Here is a 16391-nt window from a genome sequence, read left to right as displayed (position 1 = left end):
TCATGTAACATTGAGCTTCTGGGGGAAGCTGAGAAAAGGCAGAATTCCTTTGAGAAGGAAAAGCTGAAAGTGGGACTTCTTGGCAATGTTCTGAGTTTGAGGGAGTAAGGAGAGATGGGAGTCGAAGATGACTCGGAGGTTTCTGGCTTCAGAAGATGGAACAGATGGAGGGGGTGCCCATGGAGGAAGGCAAGAATGAAGGGAAGAAGTGGGGTGCAGGGGTCCCTATCGGAAGGATCTCCGTTTTATGGCATTGAGTCAGAGATCATTGTAAGTGCACCATGCTTGGATGGCCGAAATGCAGTCACGGATGATGGAAGGTGCAAGAGGATCAGCTGGAAGCTTGAAGAGATGTGTATCGTCGGCATAACACGGGGGGAGAGAAGGAGGAGTTGAGGAGTGCCAGCTGAGTAAGGTAGATGTTAAAGAGCCAAGTCGGGAGAATGGATCCCTGGGGGACACCACAGGTTGAGAAGGAAGTAGGAGAGGAGAAGGTGCTCAGCATGCATGTGATTCTATGCCAGACCCATGCTGGAGAACAATGGTTAACTTTAAACCTTTTCACTGGCAGAACTCACGTCCGTTACTTGGAGCAGCAACAGAGGCACTATTGTGATAGCCCCCTACAGCAGAAGCATGGTTTAAGGCACTGCTAAGCTGCCATTTATAGGAAGCATAATGACTTACTTAAATTATTACGATTTATCTCAAATGATTGCAAGTAAGAACCTCCTGATATGTATTGCATACTTGTAGGGTAATGTAATTCTTCTGATTTCTGTTATTTAATCATGTGTTTTGTATGTATATCCTGGAGTACAAATAAACAAAAACATGTCTGGGCTCTTTTTCTTGTCCTGCTAAGTGGCACTGTATCTTTTATCTCAGTTAGGTTATCCAGTGGCTATAGTCCACCAACTGCCTTTTTCGATGCGTTCTGCCATCTCCCTGGCATGTAGTAGCCTTCTTCCATCCTAGCATCTTGATATATTGCTGCTGGTGGCATTTTCTGACCACTCTTATTTCTCCACTGTATTTCATGTTCTCTGTTTGACATTCATTGGTGTGTTGTGGCCTCCATGATCTGATTTAGGTTCACAATCCAATATAGGCATCTGCAATACACATGTGAGTACACTGGGCTTGGTGATTAAAGGATGAAACGGGCGCGTAGTTTCTAGAAGTGTAGGTAACCGTTTACACAGTATTTTTGAGTCTGCCTTTTGAAAATGTGATACTTATTGGAAGAGTAGCTCTGTTGGTCGACCGTTGAGGGATGAATAATGTTGAAATGTTGGCAAGGGATTTTTTTTTTTTCTTTCAGTCAAACTTGGATTTTCTAGGCAATTTATTTCTGAAGCATAAAATGTTGTTCATGGGCTGGGAGCCAGCGGACGGATATTGAGTTTTGGTAGTAGTATATTCTCAAGCCTTGAGCTTGGCTGCGATCTGTATGTGGACATAGCCTCAAAGTAACCCAAATTAATTTTGCACCTTCAGTTAAGCTGGCTTTTTAGCCATCGCCATTTTACTCGCAGACACATGTGGGTCTGTAAACATAATCTAAAAATCAAACCATGAAGTCCCAAAATTATTTGCAGCGTTCTGTAATATTTTCAGTGGATCTATGAATTCACATGTGGTTAGTAATTGAGACAAGCGGATTGCAGTTTAAACCCATAGTTGGCATTCTGTCACCCTGTCCAATGTGTAATAGCATTGTCCACATACTAGCCCCAATCCATTAGACGTGTGGATAGTCTGCTAACCTTAAGTTATCATGGCCTTTCCCCACCAGTGCGGTCACCTGTTTCTTCCCATTACAGATGTACGAGAACTTTGTGGAGGAGATAGATGCTATTGACAACGGAATTTCTCAATGTGACGAAGAGCCACGCTATGCCATATCAACCACCGTGAGCGCCCGGGTGGGCCATCTGAACCCACGTTGGAACGACAAGGAGCAGGATACAGAGGTACTGTGAGGGTCAGTGGGAAGGTGGTATACAAATTGGGGCCGGTTAAGAAAGCTTGTCAGGCAGAGCAAGACGAGAGATTGTCACCAATATTGTGTGATATTGGTTGGACCATTTGTACAAAATTGCAACTGTTAGGATAGACACATTGTTATAGAATTAATGGCTATGGACTGTTCTTGATCGTATCAAGTTTTTTTTTGCTCATTTCTTAATTCAAGTGGTTTTGGATAAAACTCCTATTTATGGTTTGAGGTGGGAACTTGGACTTTATAGATAATTTAGCTTCTGCCTACCTCGCAGGAGGTGGCTGCCTCATTCTGTATGGAACCCAATGCTTTTTAGCAGGGCAGCCTACGATTGTTGGCAATACATTCTGTTAGGGCTCCCAGAAGCCCAACTTATCCTCCCAAACCATCATAAGGGCTAAAAAGACCAAACAGCAGGTGGCTCTGGACTTTACTACTATTAATAGCACAGCTGCAACATTTGGGCACTGGAGCTCATGACTGCCAGCCAAATGTCATCAACATGGCATCATATCCGATGTCCAAACTTTATAAAAAGATATCCTCAGCGAAATTGATGCACCTCACAACTGGCGATAGCAGTCCACTTCCATGACTAATGCTTGGAAGTAAATGATGTTGGGAGGAGGTGAGAAGGTGGACACCTGGTAAGTAGGTGAACTAATCCACAGGGAGTCGGAGGGATGATGTAATAAGAAAGCACCCTGTGTGCCGGCAGGAGCCCTACAGCTATCGGGATCATTGGAACGTTCACCAATACTAGAAATTATTGCCTTGAAATCAAGGGGTCTGATTGATTTTCCACAGGATCCCAGTGGTCTACCGTGGCTGTTAATTAAGTGGAAAAGCCTGATGCCGCTGACGGTACCTTGGTTTATGGGCCCTGAAGCTCAACTTCTGGAGAGATCAGGGCCCATAAACCGTGATCTCTCACCGAAGCACCAGGCTTGTCCGCTATTGGCACCCACTGACTGGGACGGTTGTGCTCTATTGAACCTCCTTTTTCTTTTGTTTCCACAATGCATGCACGATTTGGTGCCGTAATGAGGAAAAAATGGCGGGTGGTGGGGGAGGGTGAACACCATTCCAGAATAGCTGCAGAAAAGAAAAAACGCCCACTGGATGCATGCCAATAGTCCACAGTTTATCTTAAACTGCAGACAGTCGACAGTGGTGGGAGCAGCAGAGATGAGCCCAGTGATGATTGGGTAAGTACTTGAGGTGACACCGGAATAACAGGTGAAACCCAGAGGGGAATCTGATTCTGGCAGCCATCAGAATAAAATTGTCAGGATCCAAGAATTCCTCTGTGCTACGGTTATTGGTTTCAGGTGGCGGTATACTTCATGCTATACATATCCCATTGGTTGCCAGCTATGTTTGTGATTATGATGTTATAACTTACCGTAATTTACTTTTTGTATTCTATTTACTACCAACTCTTCCATGGCCATTTTTTCATGGCTGCCTAGTTGCCTACCAAAAGTAACTATTATTTGAGTGCTCCTTTTATGCGGTCTCAGCAACTCGTGCATCTTCTTTGAGGTGTTCACCGAAGCAGGGTTACAAACACCTAAATAAAAAAAGACTGTTATTTGTGTACAAAGTATATAATCATCCTTGTTTTAAAAGCATCAGTGCTGTCAGCAGCCTTAGAAGTGACTCCAAGTGACACCATTTGTGTGGTTACTTCACCATGCTCCAACTTGATCACTTTCACTTGCCAAATTCTTTGATGAATTCCGCCCAAGATGACAAAATAACTGATAAAACTTTGGACCACACTGGTTTGTATTGGCATTTTGTAAATTGTAACATTTGAAGGCTGGATGTCATGTTGGCAAGAAATTATGTACCTGGAGTACAGGAGAGAGATGGTCCCAGAATGTGGTGACTGCATAATATATAGAGGATATCTGGAAAGGAGTAGCCAGTTGTTGAGGACAGGTAGTGGGATGCAGAAACCTGGAACATGGAATCGTAACAGACATAGCTAGTACACTTCTTTTTGGCTTCATGCCACAATCTATCATATTATACATTTTCACGTATTTACGTGCGACCATAAGAATGGCGTATTGTAGCCAGGCTGGCCTAGAATCTGTTGGGAGGAGGTGCGGGGGAGACGTCTGTATTTGCATATTCAAGTTTCAATTCTGACCCTTTAGAAGTGAACCATTACGGTACTTTTATTGAGGTAACACATCGTATGATGGATGGGATGCAGAATAACTCTTATACCAAATGATAAGACCGACACAGGAAGTTGGCAAAGATGCCTCATCAGACTGTTTTTTTAATTTCAATTGTCTAAAACAGGGAGTTACAATGGGCATTGCACAAGCTCGCTCAGCGTTTTTCATATAAAATTTGATATATAGCAAAAATGTGTCATAATGGACGTCATACTACGTGGCAAACTAAGAAAACCTACGGGAGATTGTGGTTGGCTTAAGGTGAGCATCCAAGTATACTTTCTATAAGGGTTGAGATTGTGATTGGGTCTCTACAGTCAGATGGACAACTTATGCCCACCCATAGTGCAAGTCATCTTCAACAATATTAGATACACAGTACATCATTAGCTCTCAAACTATATGGCCTTCTACAATTGGTTGGCACGCTTGTACCCTTTTAGACTATTCGATTCACTAGCAGCACGTAAGCTGGTACCCCAGGTGTCAGTGGGTGGACCTGACCGTGTCTTCCCACCCAATTAGCCCAGTATCTCAACGCTTGTGCCTTCTGCCATGCAATTTGACTTTGAATTTGGCCTTGTATTAGCTTCTCTTCTCTGGAAATACTAGGGAGTGTGAGCCCATGCTTACTAGGTTCTAGTTTGCATGCCCACTTCTATTTCCATTCTCGACTCACTTGATAGGAGACCGTAAATTGTCCGATATTATAGCATTTCATTGTCCTTTAATAAAGAAAATTGGCACACATGGCATTCTCTTTGCAACTTTACAAGGGATGCCACTGCGTCTTTCGTTCACTGTTCTCTGAGGACCGATGACCAGTTTTGGCTGCTTCAGCCTTTGACACCAGGCCAGACGGCTCTCCTCTGTCTGTCTTTGAGTTTCAGCTACTTCTTTGCGGCAACACATACATGGCTATTAATCCTTCTTTCTCCATGGGTTTGAGCTCACTAAAATTGTGATATTGAATATCAGAACGGTGGAGTACGCCAGAACCTTTCAGTGCTCTCCTGGTTATCTGTTTTTCTTTTTGTCTGTCTCCTCTGTTAACTGGGTGATGTTTTTCCTGTCTAAAGTTGTATGTAGGCTATATTTCTCATGAACTTCGAGACATTAATCAGTCAAAATAGGATCTTGAGCCTTACTCTTCAGCCTTACTCTAATTTTTCTGTTCATTTGGCATTAATCAAGCAATAAGCCCCGAGCCGTGGGGGAATTACCAAGTCAGGTGTTAGGACAGTGACCCCCAGCATAGAGCTATCAGTCCAGCCGCAACCAACTGTACATCACCTTGAAAATGACCTCTGAGGGTCGAAATATGTGTCAGCTACACAATTAAACACTTGTTGCACTCATTAAACCAACGACTTCCTATTCATTACTACAGAGAATATACTCTCCCATTCATTGTAATTTCTGACACGAGTGTTAAGGGTGTCAAACCCCCAATTGCAACTTCCTAGCCAAGGACAATGGGCCACTGTCCTAAGTAAACCTCAGCACACACAGCAGAGTATACCGTAACCACCAAATCGAGCGCATAGCCTGCTTTTCAAGTGCTCCAACCCACTCGTAGAACCTCTTTGCATCTTTGTGCACTACCACTGTGACTGTGCGTCCCAAATCGGCAGCCAGTTACAGTACAACTTGTACTGTCCTAATCAGTTCACCAGCATCATCAGACTCCTGCGCTGGATTTCCTAAAAACTCCCAGCCAGTCTGCTAGCCTTTTACAGATATAAAGGTGCAAGTAGCTGTTTGTCTTTGTACGTAGAAACTAAACTGCATGCAAGCACAAACGTTATGTTTGTCTTTAAAGGAACAGAGCCATGAAGCCGGCTTGAAGTCCAGGATTAAAACCCACCAAAGAAGAAAATGTTTAAGAAAAGGGCAGCAAGACTAGGAGCAAGAGCAAATGTAGAGAAACAAGCATATAACCTACAACAATACCAGCAGAGAACCGATTTAAAACTAGTTGTGTGTACCGTAGTGCAGTGACATGGTGACCCCTCAGTAAGACCCCACATAAGGATAATAGAACCTGGTAATCGAGCAGGACCGTCTGGAACCAGGACTATGAATCTGGGAATAATACTGGAAAGGAGCAGACAAACCAGAGGTAAGCTCCCAGAAGCAGAAAGGGAGCATTAGTATAAATATCAAGTTTCTATAGTAGAGAGCATTTAAAAGTGCCAGTAAATTAGAGTACAGGCTAAGGTTTCTTATTCCAGCTTGGTCTGGAGTTGAAATACTTATTCTTAAATGTCATAACATTTCAGATGAAACCAATAATTTTCTTTTTTTTAAACAATTTTTATTGAAATTTTACATATAATCAAACATCATACACACTATTAATCATCAAACAATACACTGTCTATAACAAAACATCTTTGTCACAAGTGTTATTTGGTTTTCAAAGGACATGCTAGACTCTGCAACTAAAACTGTATCTGCCTAATTCACTTGGATGCATTACTTAACAGTGCATATACCTCAAAACGAGAGAGCAACCTATTTAGCATGTCTACATTTACCCCCTCTAGATGAAGATGAAATTAACGTAGTAATGTGTAAAAAATATTCTGAAGTCATAAAGGGTCCTAGCGATCAGTATTGAACGGTTCTTATTAGGCAAGTATGAAAATACAGTTAATCCTTAAACACTCAAGGTCTAAGACCTAATTCACCCACACTGGAGACATATAAGGTAATCCAGTGACAGATATGCTAACTGGCCTTGCCATGTAGATTGGAACACATTAGCACAATGGTTTATATAGTCTTGGGCTAACAAAGGCCATAGATTGTGCCACCAAGTGCATCATCCGAAGCTTCAGTCCCCACACGGCTCCAGTTCCCAATTTGGTAACTAGTAACATGGTGATTTTGATGCTCCCCATGACTAATTGTAATGGATAACTGTGCTTCTTTAGAAGCCCCTCAACTATCACAGCAGGGTTCCAAGGGAAACACACACCGTTACTGCTGAGATAATGTTCACCACATCGTTCCAATAAAATATTAGCTTTGGATAAGCCCATTGTATATTCTGAAGAGGTCCAAACACTCCGGATATCCCACTAGACCTGTTGGAACTCCCCCTGGGCATTGCATCCCATGAGATGCGCATAGACTACTTTTTCGCTTGCAAACCGATGTTCTTCCAGTGGTGATCACCTACTTTCTTACCAGGGTCCATGTGCCATTGATCCCCATCCTACCCCTGTGAGAGGTAAAATTAAGAATGTATAAATCCCAGAGATTAAGCCTTTTTGTGATGTACTATTATTAGCTTCTCCAAGGGAGTTGGAGACCAGGTGGCCGCCATTCCGATCAGCAATTGTAATACCGACTGTGGTAACTGGAGGTACTCTAAACAGTCTACATCTGTTAAGCAAAAGATCTGTTTGCATTCCTGAAATCTTTTGATACTGTCCTCTCTAAATAAGTCAGAGATACAGCAACCTCTGCGTTTGTTAATCGCTTATGAGGTCCTGGTTACCATGAATAGGGATGAATGGGGAGATGTATGATGTAGGGTCCAAGGGCATGGCCAAGTCATCCCATTAGTCTAGGACTGATTTGGTTAATTAAGAAGGATGAGGTTTTGCATTGCACATGGGCCATAAACTGGTTGGTTGCCTCAACACTAAAACATTCCCTTATCCTTAATCGCAATTGGTGAAAATACTGCAGAAGATTTGAGCCTGGTGAGAATTTCCCACTCTAGCCAAACATTATTCCTAAAGAGACTCAATTTCCTGCCAAGGAATGTTGATATATTTTTGAAACCTATTAAGAGCAGCTTTAAGGGAGCATAATGGAGACGCCTGAAACACAAAGTAGACAAGGAAGGAATTTCATGTAAAATATTTGAATTTTGCCTTCCACCCAATTTGATTGCTATGGAGGGAATCACAAATTCTTGTAAAATGTAATTTGCAAAGATCACTAATAGCCACTCCTTTTAAAATTGATTTATTTCTCTAATTTAGGTCTCGCCTACTTTATTTCAGATGTTGAGTAGTTCTCCATGAATCCAGAGGGTTCAACAACACCTTCCAGCTCTGCTTTAAATGTGAGTGATCTGGACTTGGTGAGCATAGTTTATAACAAGATAGAGGGGGTCCTCAGGAACAGCAGTGAGACACATTTCTTTATATTATAGAAAGTTTGCCTGCCTGTTATATACCCTATTTGCTCTGAATGGACAGGGTCAGGATGCGGGTGTTTGAAATTAGAGACGAGGATTTGGTGAACAATGTTGCATCTACATTTAAAAGGGCAATAGGCCTGCATAAGCAACGCTCCTCGGGGGTAGAAGGGGGTCATAATCTGGTTTTAGGATGAAGGTCAAGCTTGCTTTTCTTTTGTTGGTGGGACATTTTCAGGATGTTGTAAAAACATTTGAGATCTGTTAACCGGGACACCATTACCTTTGAAAAATGCCTAGAGTAATGCCTGTGAGCCCATTGGGACCCAGAGCTTTTTCCGTTCATTGATTTCATTGCTCACAGAGCTTCCCCCTTAAATATGGAGTTCTCCATAGCAGTCTTTTGTGTTGTGCCGTTCTGGGTGTTTGCTCCCACAACATAATGATTTTGGGCTGCAGGAAACCTCATGTCTGCCTTTTGTCACTTAGGTCGAAAGCCAGATATCTTGTTTTATAATTTCTTCTCGCTTGTATTCTTTGGAGTCAGATGCGTTCCGTATTATTTCGAGATTTTAGGTGTTGTACTGAATGTCCATCTTCCATCTACAGTCTTTCAAAGAAAGAGTGTTCTGGCTTTGGTAAATATGTCGGTGCCTTACTAATGGCTGTAGTGTTCAGCTGCCCTATAAAGGCTGTTTCTTTGTGAAAATGATTCTGTGACCATATTTCTTTATTTTGGGACGCTTAAGTCTCTTAATTCCCTCTGTAATTTGCTCAAGTAATTTCCTTACCATAGCTAGTTCAGCAATGATGGTTAGAACTTCACCTCAAATCACTTTTTTGACATCTCCCCTGTTGTTGAAACAAGTATCCGCTGATGTGTTAATGTGGAAAAATTCAGTCATTTGGTCAGGGATGTCCTTTGTTCATATATTTTATTTTTGCTTTCAACTGATACAGTGCAACTATTAAGTCAATCTGTTATTGTTAAACAATTCAACTTTTTAAATTCAAATAATTCCTGTTTCAAAGTGCCCATTCCCGCAAACATCCCCTCCCCGCAAATAATAACCACAGAAGACTATAATCTACCACCTGCACAGCCAACACCACTTGTGCTCTGTGCCACATGTCACAACAAACCAGTTAAAATACACTAATTTATGAAACGTTCAATGTCATGCAGACGCTACAGGTTTCATACCGTTTATCATCTGATGCATCTAGTACGTTGTGACTAGGCATGTTCCTTTCAGTAATACTTTCCAGTTACAACCTTGTTGTTAGTAAACCATTGTCTCTGCTAGTATGCACTTGTTAGTTTGCTAGTGTCATGAATCGCCCTCACTGGAAGTTATGGGAACAATGGAGGAAGGGTTGAGCCATCTCTGCTTCCGTGGAAGCTAATGCAGCCTTCTAGTGTTTTGTTACTTTGAAGATGATGTGTTTAAATACGCGTCGGAAGTATCACTCGGTACATTGCAACCCTGCCCTTTCCTTCAGGTTCAGACGCTGCTCGAGTGTTCCGTGCCTGCTCGCTTTCACTTCCTCCTTCGCTCTTATTCTGTTCCTTCCTCCTTTTTGTCCTTTCCCGCTGCCTCCTTTCTGTTACTCCTGAGCTGCTCCTCCCGCGTTGCCTTTGAAAGCCTTCATTGAGCTCAGCAGCGGTTGCGGTTGCCGTAGCTCGGTACCGCCCACTTTTCTCTGTGCTTGCTTGGTTATCAGAGTATTTCTCTTCTGGTCCTCTACTTACCTTCCGGATCATATCGTTGTTTACGGCTGGCTCTTGTAGACACTTTTGGCCAGCGCATTCATCACCATCCACTCCACCTACTTCCAGTGCATCTTGGCAGATGTAGTTCCTACAATCAAAAAAGGACTTCAGAAAAGGAAAGAAGACCGTACTACCTGGGATTCAAGATACCATCGTCAGCAGGTCTACTTCAGGGTTTTTCAGCAAAGCTTTTCCCTGAAAGTGGGGTGGACTCGCTGGAGGCCCCTACTGCCGGGCATATTGCTATAAGGCAGTGTGGCTTCCAGAAGAGCTCATCCTAAAAGCTACAAAGAAAAGCCTAACCACACTTGGCGAGAAAGAAGGGAAATATCTTCCGAAGGTACATCCGACTAAGTGTCCACAGGTGAGGAGGAGGAGGAGGTGCGAGAAACTATTTGTGAATCACCTAGTTTATCTTCAAAGTCTGAGAGTTAGTCACAGGTGTCCTTAGTCCGCCACTGAGTCCTGCATGAAATGGCGGGTAAGCTTCCTTAATCGGACCTTGGCCCAAAGAAATCTATTTCAGTGAGGCACTGGTCAGAGATGGTAAAAGTGACTTAAGTGCCTTTTATCATCTCTCGTAACGTGAAGGCAATAAATGGATAATCTACTTTGGTGTATATTGTATGGACCAATCTGAGGATGACAACATGCGTACCTAAAATTCAAACTGAAGACTCTTGAGGAGTGCTGTTGGAAGCGCTGTGCTGCATACACCATGCAAGTGGAATCTGAAGCGGCAAAGTCTGACGTTCAGATGCCGGAACTCAAGGCAGGGATATGAGACAGGGGGTCAGAGCCAGACCCCCAAAAGTCTAGCAAGGAGACTGCTTCCGGGAAAGCCTTGCATCTGATTCCCTCACCTCTGATGCCTCGACCTCTAGGCGAGATTGGGAGAAGTCACCTGACGAATGTGAGGCCCCTAAATCACACAGACACAGGCACCAACATGAGGACTGCTGAGAAAAGGGAGTTGAAGCTTTGACCTTGAGCCACAAACCAAATGACTCACTGGCATTGAGCAGAATTTCCACCGACAAAGGTACAGATAAGAGCGGGGCACAACCTTCACAAAAATGTACAGGAAACGGGGTATCTAGGCATATGATACCCACCACACCATCTTAAATGGCTGACACTTCAATGCCAATGTCTCCTAAAGACACAACTCGCATAAACCATGAAGCGGAAGACAGTAGACCTCTCAGTCTCTGAGGAGGAGTGGGAGGAAGGGAGCGATATCGGCGTCAAAGAAGACGTAGACACCGAAAAACACAATACAACCCCTATACATAGCTCAAGTGCATCCAAGCTCTTTCCTCGACACCAAAGAGGATGGCAGATGCAAGAATTTTGAGAAAGGATGTCCCAGATGGTAGCATGTTGTGGAGAAACATGAAACGCCATCCAAAAGGAAGAGAAGTGCTACAGACGGTGAGCCTCCAAAAAAGAAGCAGGAATCGTACTTTCAGGTGGATTTACTTCCAGTTCCCTTTTTAGACCATGAGTAATTTGAAGATGCTACCTCTCCACCCCCTCCCCACCTGGTCGTCTCGACCCCAACAGACTAACATTTCTGATATTCTGATTTACTGAAGAGAGCAGCTTTGTGTTTTGCTATCGGCACAGAGAAGCCACACAAGGATTTTATATGGGACATCATAGAAGAGAAAAAGCTGGTGTCGCTTTGTAATCCACTACTCTCTTCAGTTAAAAAGCGGATAACGCCAACCCTATCCAAACCAGTCTCTACTAAACCTAGTGACGCTAGGGTGGGGAAAAAATATTAACTGTCCTTTTCTGACCTAGTGTACATCAGATGTATACTTGTCGTTGGTTGTCACTACAGCTAGTAAAAGAGCAAACATGCCAATGTCACCCATAGAGTATCCTACCTATAAGAGAAGGTGTATGTATTAGTTTTGACGCAGAGCAGCAACCTCAGTGGCATATAGTGTCATGATTGCTAATGCCACAGATGTCCAGATCTAATCAGGTGCAGTAGGATGATATGGAGGAGTTACAAAAAACACATCCCCACACTGTTCCAGAGTGCCATCTGTAAAATCATTCAGGAAGGAAAAAAGACAGCAAAGGCCATCAAGAAGAACACACTAGATGCAGCAGAAACAACAAAGCATGAGGTTGCTGTGGTTGCTGGTTTAAAAAGGTTACACTTGGCTGAGAGAATCTGGTTTCAAAACAGAAAACGGCAACCCTATTATACAAACCAATGGAGGATACCTCTCTATTTGGCAAGGCTGTGGACGAAACGCTAGAGGGCTAAAAAGATCATCAACCCCTTAACACTTTGGAACAGATGTCGGGGGAAATCTTTCCAGCTTTGAGGTGTACCGGCTAGCTGACATTCTTTTCAGGGAATAAATCTTCCCAACCAGTGGCACAGTTGCGACAGACTTGGGGAGCGGGGGGTGTTCCAGCTGGTATTCGGGTACACAACCACATCACACATATTCATCCGCCTTTAGACAACAGCATAGGAAAGCCCTGAGTAAGAGGACAAACCTCTGGAGGAGCAATAACTCAGTGAGCCATCGCCCCCTCCCAAGTAACTCTTGTAGCTGGACGCATCTCATTCACCCATGCATAGGAGGGGATAGAATCAGACCAGTGGCATCTAGTCATTTAATCGAAAAAAATTTTCATCTAATGCCACACAAATGAATTATATTCAACGAAAAGCACTACCGTCAAATTACCTTTTCATTGACTATAATTCGATGGTATAATCGAAACTGAGGTTAGGTTTAGATTAAGGGTTCGGATTGGGGCTAGGGTTAGATTAAGTATTACATTAGGGTTAAGGCTAGGGTTGGGGCTAGGGTTAGATTGAGGGTTACATTAGGGTTGGGGGGACCCCCCGCCCCCCCCCCAATATACAAAAAAAACATAAAAACTTTACAAGGAGCTGTCTTTTACATGTAAAAGTGTATTTCCATTGAAACCAGTCAAAAATAAAAATTTCAGAATGACCACACTCGAAGAGGTCGTTCCTTTCCTTACAAGGGGAATATTCATAACCACACTAGACATGGAAGATGCATACTTTCATATCTCAATGTTCTCAGCTCACAGAAAATTAAAGATTGGAAACATCATTACCAGTTAAGGTAGTTCCTTTTGGAATAGTGTTATCACCTTGTGTATTCACAAACAAGCTTGTGGTGGTAGCGGTGCATCTATGCAGGCAGGGAAAACATTCCTGTCTTTCGTTAACTGGACGACTAACTTATTACCGGAGTCATATGCAAACTGTCTGTGCAACACTCAAAAGACAGTGAAGCTCCTTTTCAGGTTGGGTTTCACCATGAACGAACAGTTAAGCCTAGTACCATCACAGAAAAAACATTCCTTGGAGATCATTCTAGAACAAGAGATACCTTATCCATCCCAAGAAAGAGTTCCAGCTTTCTTATCAATAATCCCCTGTTTCCAGACAGATGTTCAACTAACAGTAAGAAAAGTAAAGAAATTACTAGGCATGATGTCTTTATGCATCTACATAGTACCACATGCGTGACTAAACATGAAAAGGATTCAATAGTAGCTCACTACAGTGGACCCAAGTGTCGGGCAAATAAAACAAGTTACTGGTAGTGTCTGAAGAGGGGGGAGTAACTGCTCTGCATTTGTGGACAAAAAGTCTTCAAACGCAGGACCTTCAAACTCCCAAAAGTACAGCCTACAGTCACAACAGGCGCCTTGCTCCTAGGTTGGGAGGCCCACTGCCAAGAGCTTACTTCACTGGGAAAATTGACACAAAATCAACACAGCACATAAACATTCTAGAGGTACAGGCAATACAGATGGCACTTGTCACGAATTGTGGGAAGGCCAGAGAGGTGAGCTTGTTATGTGATGCCCTCGGTAGAGGTAAAAGGGACCTCACCAGGAGAGACTCTGCCCGTGGGGACAAGGACTCCCGTTCTTATGAGGATCCTCCTTCCCGCTTCACTCTCAAACCACCAGTAACAATCAAGCTTCAGAAAGAACAAGAGGAGAATGTTACTGTTTCACTGGGCCAATAAAACCAGTGGGTTAATATGAGGAAACTACTAAAACTGTGAAGAAGAGTGTTTGAGGAATACAGGACAGTCAGGCCTCAGATACTGTGAAGAGGAAGAATACTAGAGTGATTCAGAACACTCGCAACAGTGAGAAAGGACTATGCTGCTAATACTGGGAAGAAGACTTGTGTGATACAGACTACTCTAGCAACAGTGATAACAGACTTTGAGGTGCTGCTGGGGAAGCCCCAGCTTCATGTTATAAAAACAGAAACAAGAGCCCAAGGAAGAGGAAGAGAGAACCGGGAGTATGAAACCAGATGTGTCGGGAAAGCTGGGAAACTCGAGAGGACGCTGCTTCCCAAGCCAGGGAAAGGCTGGAGGAAACGAGTGCCTGAGCGACACTATTCAAAGGGCAGACTAGATAGTCTGCCGACCTGATTGTAGTCCCAGGAAAGACGTGAGAGTGGTTGGAGAGCAACTACAAGGGACCGGTCCCCGAGATGGACCATTCATCGGGCAGAATAAAGAGTCAGTCAACATGACAGGAGTCCCAGGCGAGACCCGCAAAGTGGTGGCTGTGACACAAAGGGAGGAAACCCCCTCTTCATGCCAATACCGCTGAAGAAACACGCCGAAGGTTGTCAAAGGAAGAAAGCGAAGCTAACACAAGAGCTCGAGAAACGAAGAACTACGCCAACCCCGTGAGGCAGCCTTATTACAAATAAGGTAACTGGGAGAGCGGGAGATCTAGAGGCAAAGATAAATGTTGGCTTAAACATAATAGTCACAGTACGAAAAATGAATATGACGATTGGACTAATCCTACTCGTCCTAGTAACAATGCCAAGAGTGTGAATAGTGCGAATCATTACAGGCCTCATTATACTCATCCCAGTAACAAAGGCACGAGTGAGAAGAGCGAGAATTATTACAGGACTCCTCATACTCCGTATGCAGTCGACGCAAGTGATCTCTCCGTATTACGGAAAGAATTGTGGGATCAATCCCAGTCATTAAGAATAAGATTATGGAAAGAGAAAAAAATTAATTTGAAATTGGTACTGTTGCAATACTAGTTGAGTATTGATCGTGATTATTAGCCCAGATTTGAGAAAGGCTCTGCCGAGCCGAAACACGTGTTATCATTTAAGGGCACCTTGATGGAATAAAGCAGTTAAAATTCCTTTGTATGTCATTAATTGGTGCAGAATCCTGGAGTTATTTTCTCTTCTTTCACAATACTGGGCACAGTTTACTCATCCCAGTGAGAAGTGATATAGTGGAAAGAGTGGGAATCAATTCTGTGTACAACCTACTTATCCCAGTGAGATGTCAATAGTGGAAAGCGTGAGGATCCTTACTGGGCTCCGACTTGTTCCAGTGAAAACCCAAGTAGTCAGAAGTACATGTAGTGCTAAAGAAAAAGTTGAATACAATCTTGAAGCCATAAGTCTGATACCAGGGAGAGAGAGAGAGACTTTCAACTTTGTTTAATAACTGAGTGGAAGAAAATACAAGTACAAGAGGATTACTAAAGAGGGAGTTGAAAAACCAAGTGAAATAGGGATGTGGAAAAGTCCCCTACAGGAACTGCGTGAACTGGTGCAAGAGATTGCCACAAAGTATTTGAAGATCCAATAAAAAACAGATTTGTTGAGGAAGCATCCCAGGAGGAGGGAGTCATTTTCCTGGACTTTAGTTGGTGGTAGGTTCAGAATAGATTTGGTTTTGGACAGAGGACAGACTTTACTTTAGACTTCCCACCTTACGACAAGCACCTCTAGTTAGCTGTGTTGGGTAGGAAAACCCATAACTTGGGAACAGTGAGGCCTTTTTCGTATATTTTCATAAAACCATCTTGAGACTGGCCATTTTTAGTCTGTCTCCTCCTGATCCTCAACACACTTCTATCTTTCCAAACAAAGCTGTACAATAAAAGTGTATTGATCAATAAAGACAATACCACAATGGCAGACATAAACTGGGAGAAACAGTCTCCAGAACCCTGTCAATTCTAGCATAGGATATATGGCTGGGATGCATCAAAAAAGAAATTTAAATTTAAGCGCAACATATGCCTGGTGATCAGTCACCTAGCGCACAGCCTAAGCGGGGGTTTCCAGCAAAATCACGAATCCGAAATCAATACTGTCGAACACATTTTCAGAATGTGTGGACATCCAACAATGGAACTGTTTGTAACAGCCCAGACCAAGAAATGACCCAG

General features: G+C 43.1%; 1 protein-coding gene across 2 annotated transcripts in view; it reads left to right on the top strand.

The window, feature by feature from the left end:
• The window catches only part of MYG1 (MYG1 exonuclease), a 279913-nt gene that overhangs the window by 196715 nt on the left and 66807 nt on the right, over positions 1-16391 (top strand). For both annotated transcript variants that reach the window (XM_069653324.1, XM_069653325.1), the window contains exon 4: positions 1827-1976. In XM_069653324.1, coding sequence (XP_069509425.1) covers positions 1827-1976 — 150 coding nt within the window. The remainder of the gene's footprint in view (positions 1-1826; positions 1977-16391) is intronic.

This window comes from Ambystoma mexicanum, chromosome 3q (genome assembly GCF_040938575.1).
Source record: "Ambystoma mexicanum isolate Mex_15411 chromosome 3q, UKY_AmexF1_1, whole genome shotgun sequence".
Classification (NCBI taxonomy): Eukaryota; Metazoa; Chordata; class Amphibia; order Caudata; family Ambystomatidae; genus Ambystoma; species Ambystoma mexicanum.
Note: the sequence above shows the minus strand (reverse complement) of the source record. Positions and strands in the feature narration are given on the sequence as shown.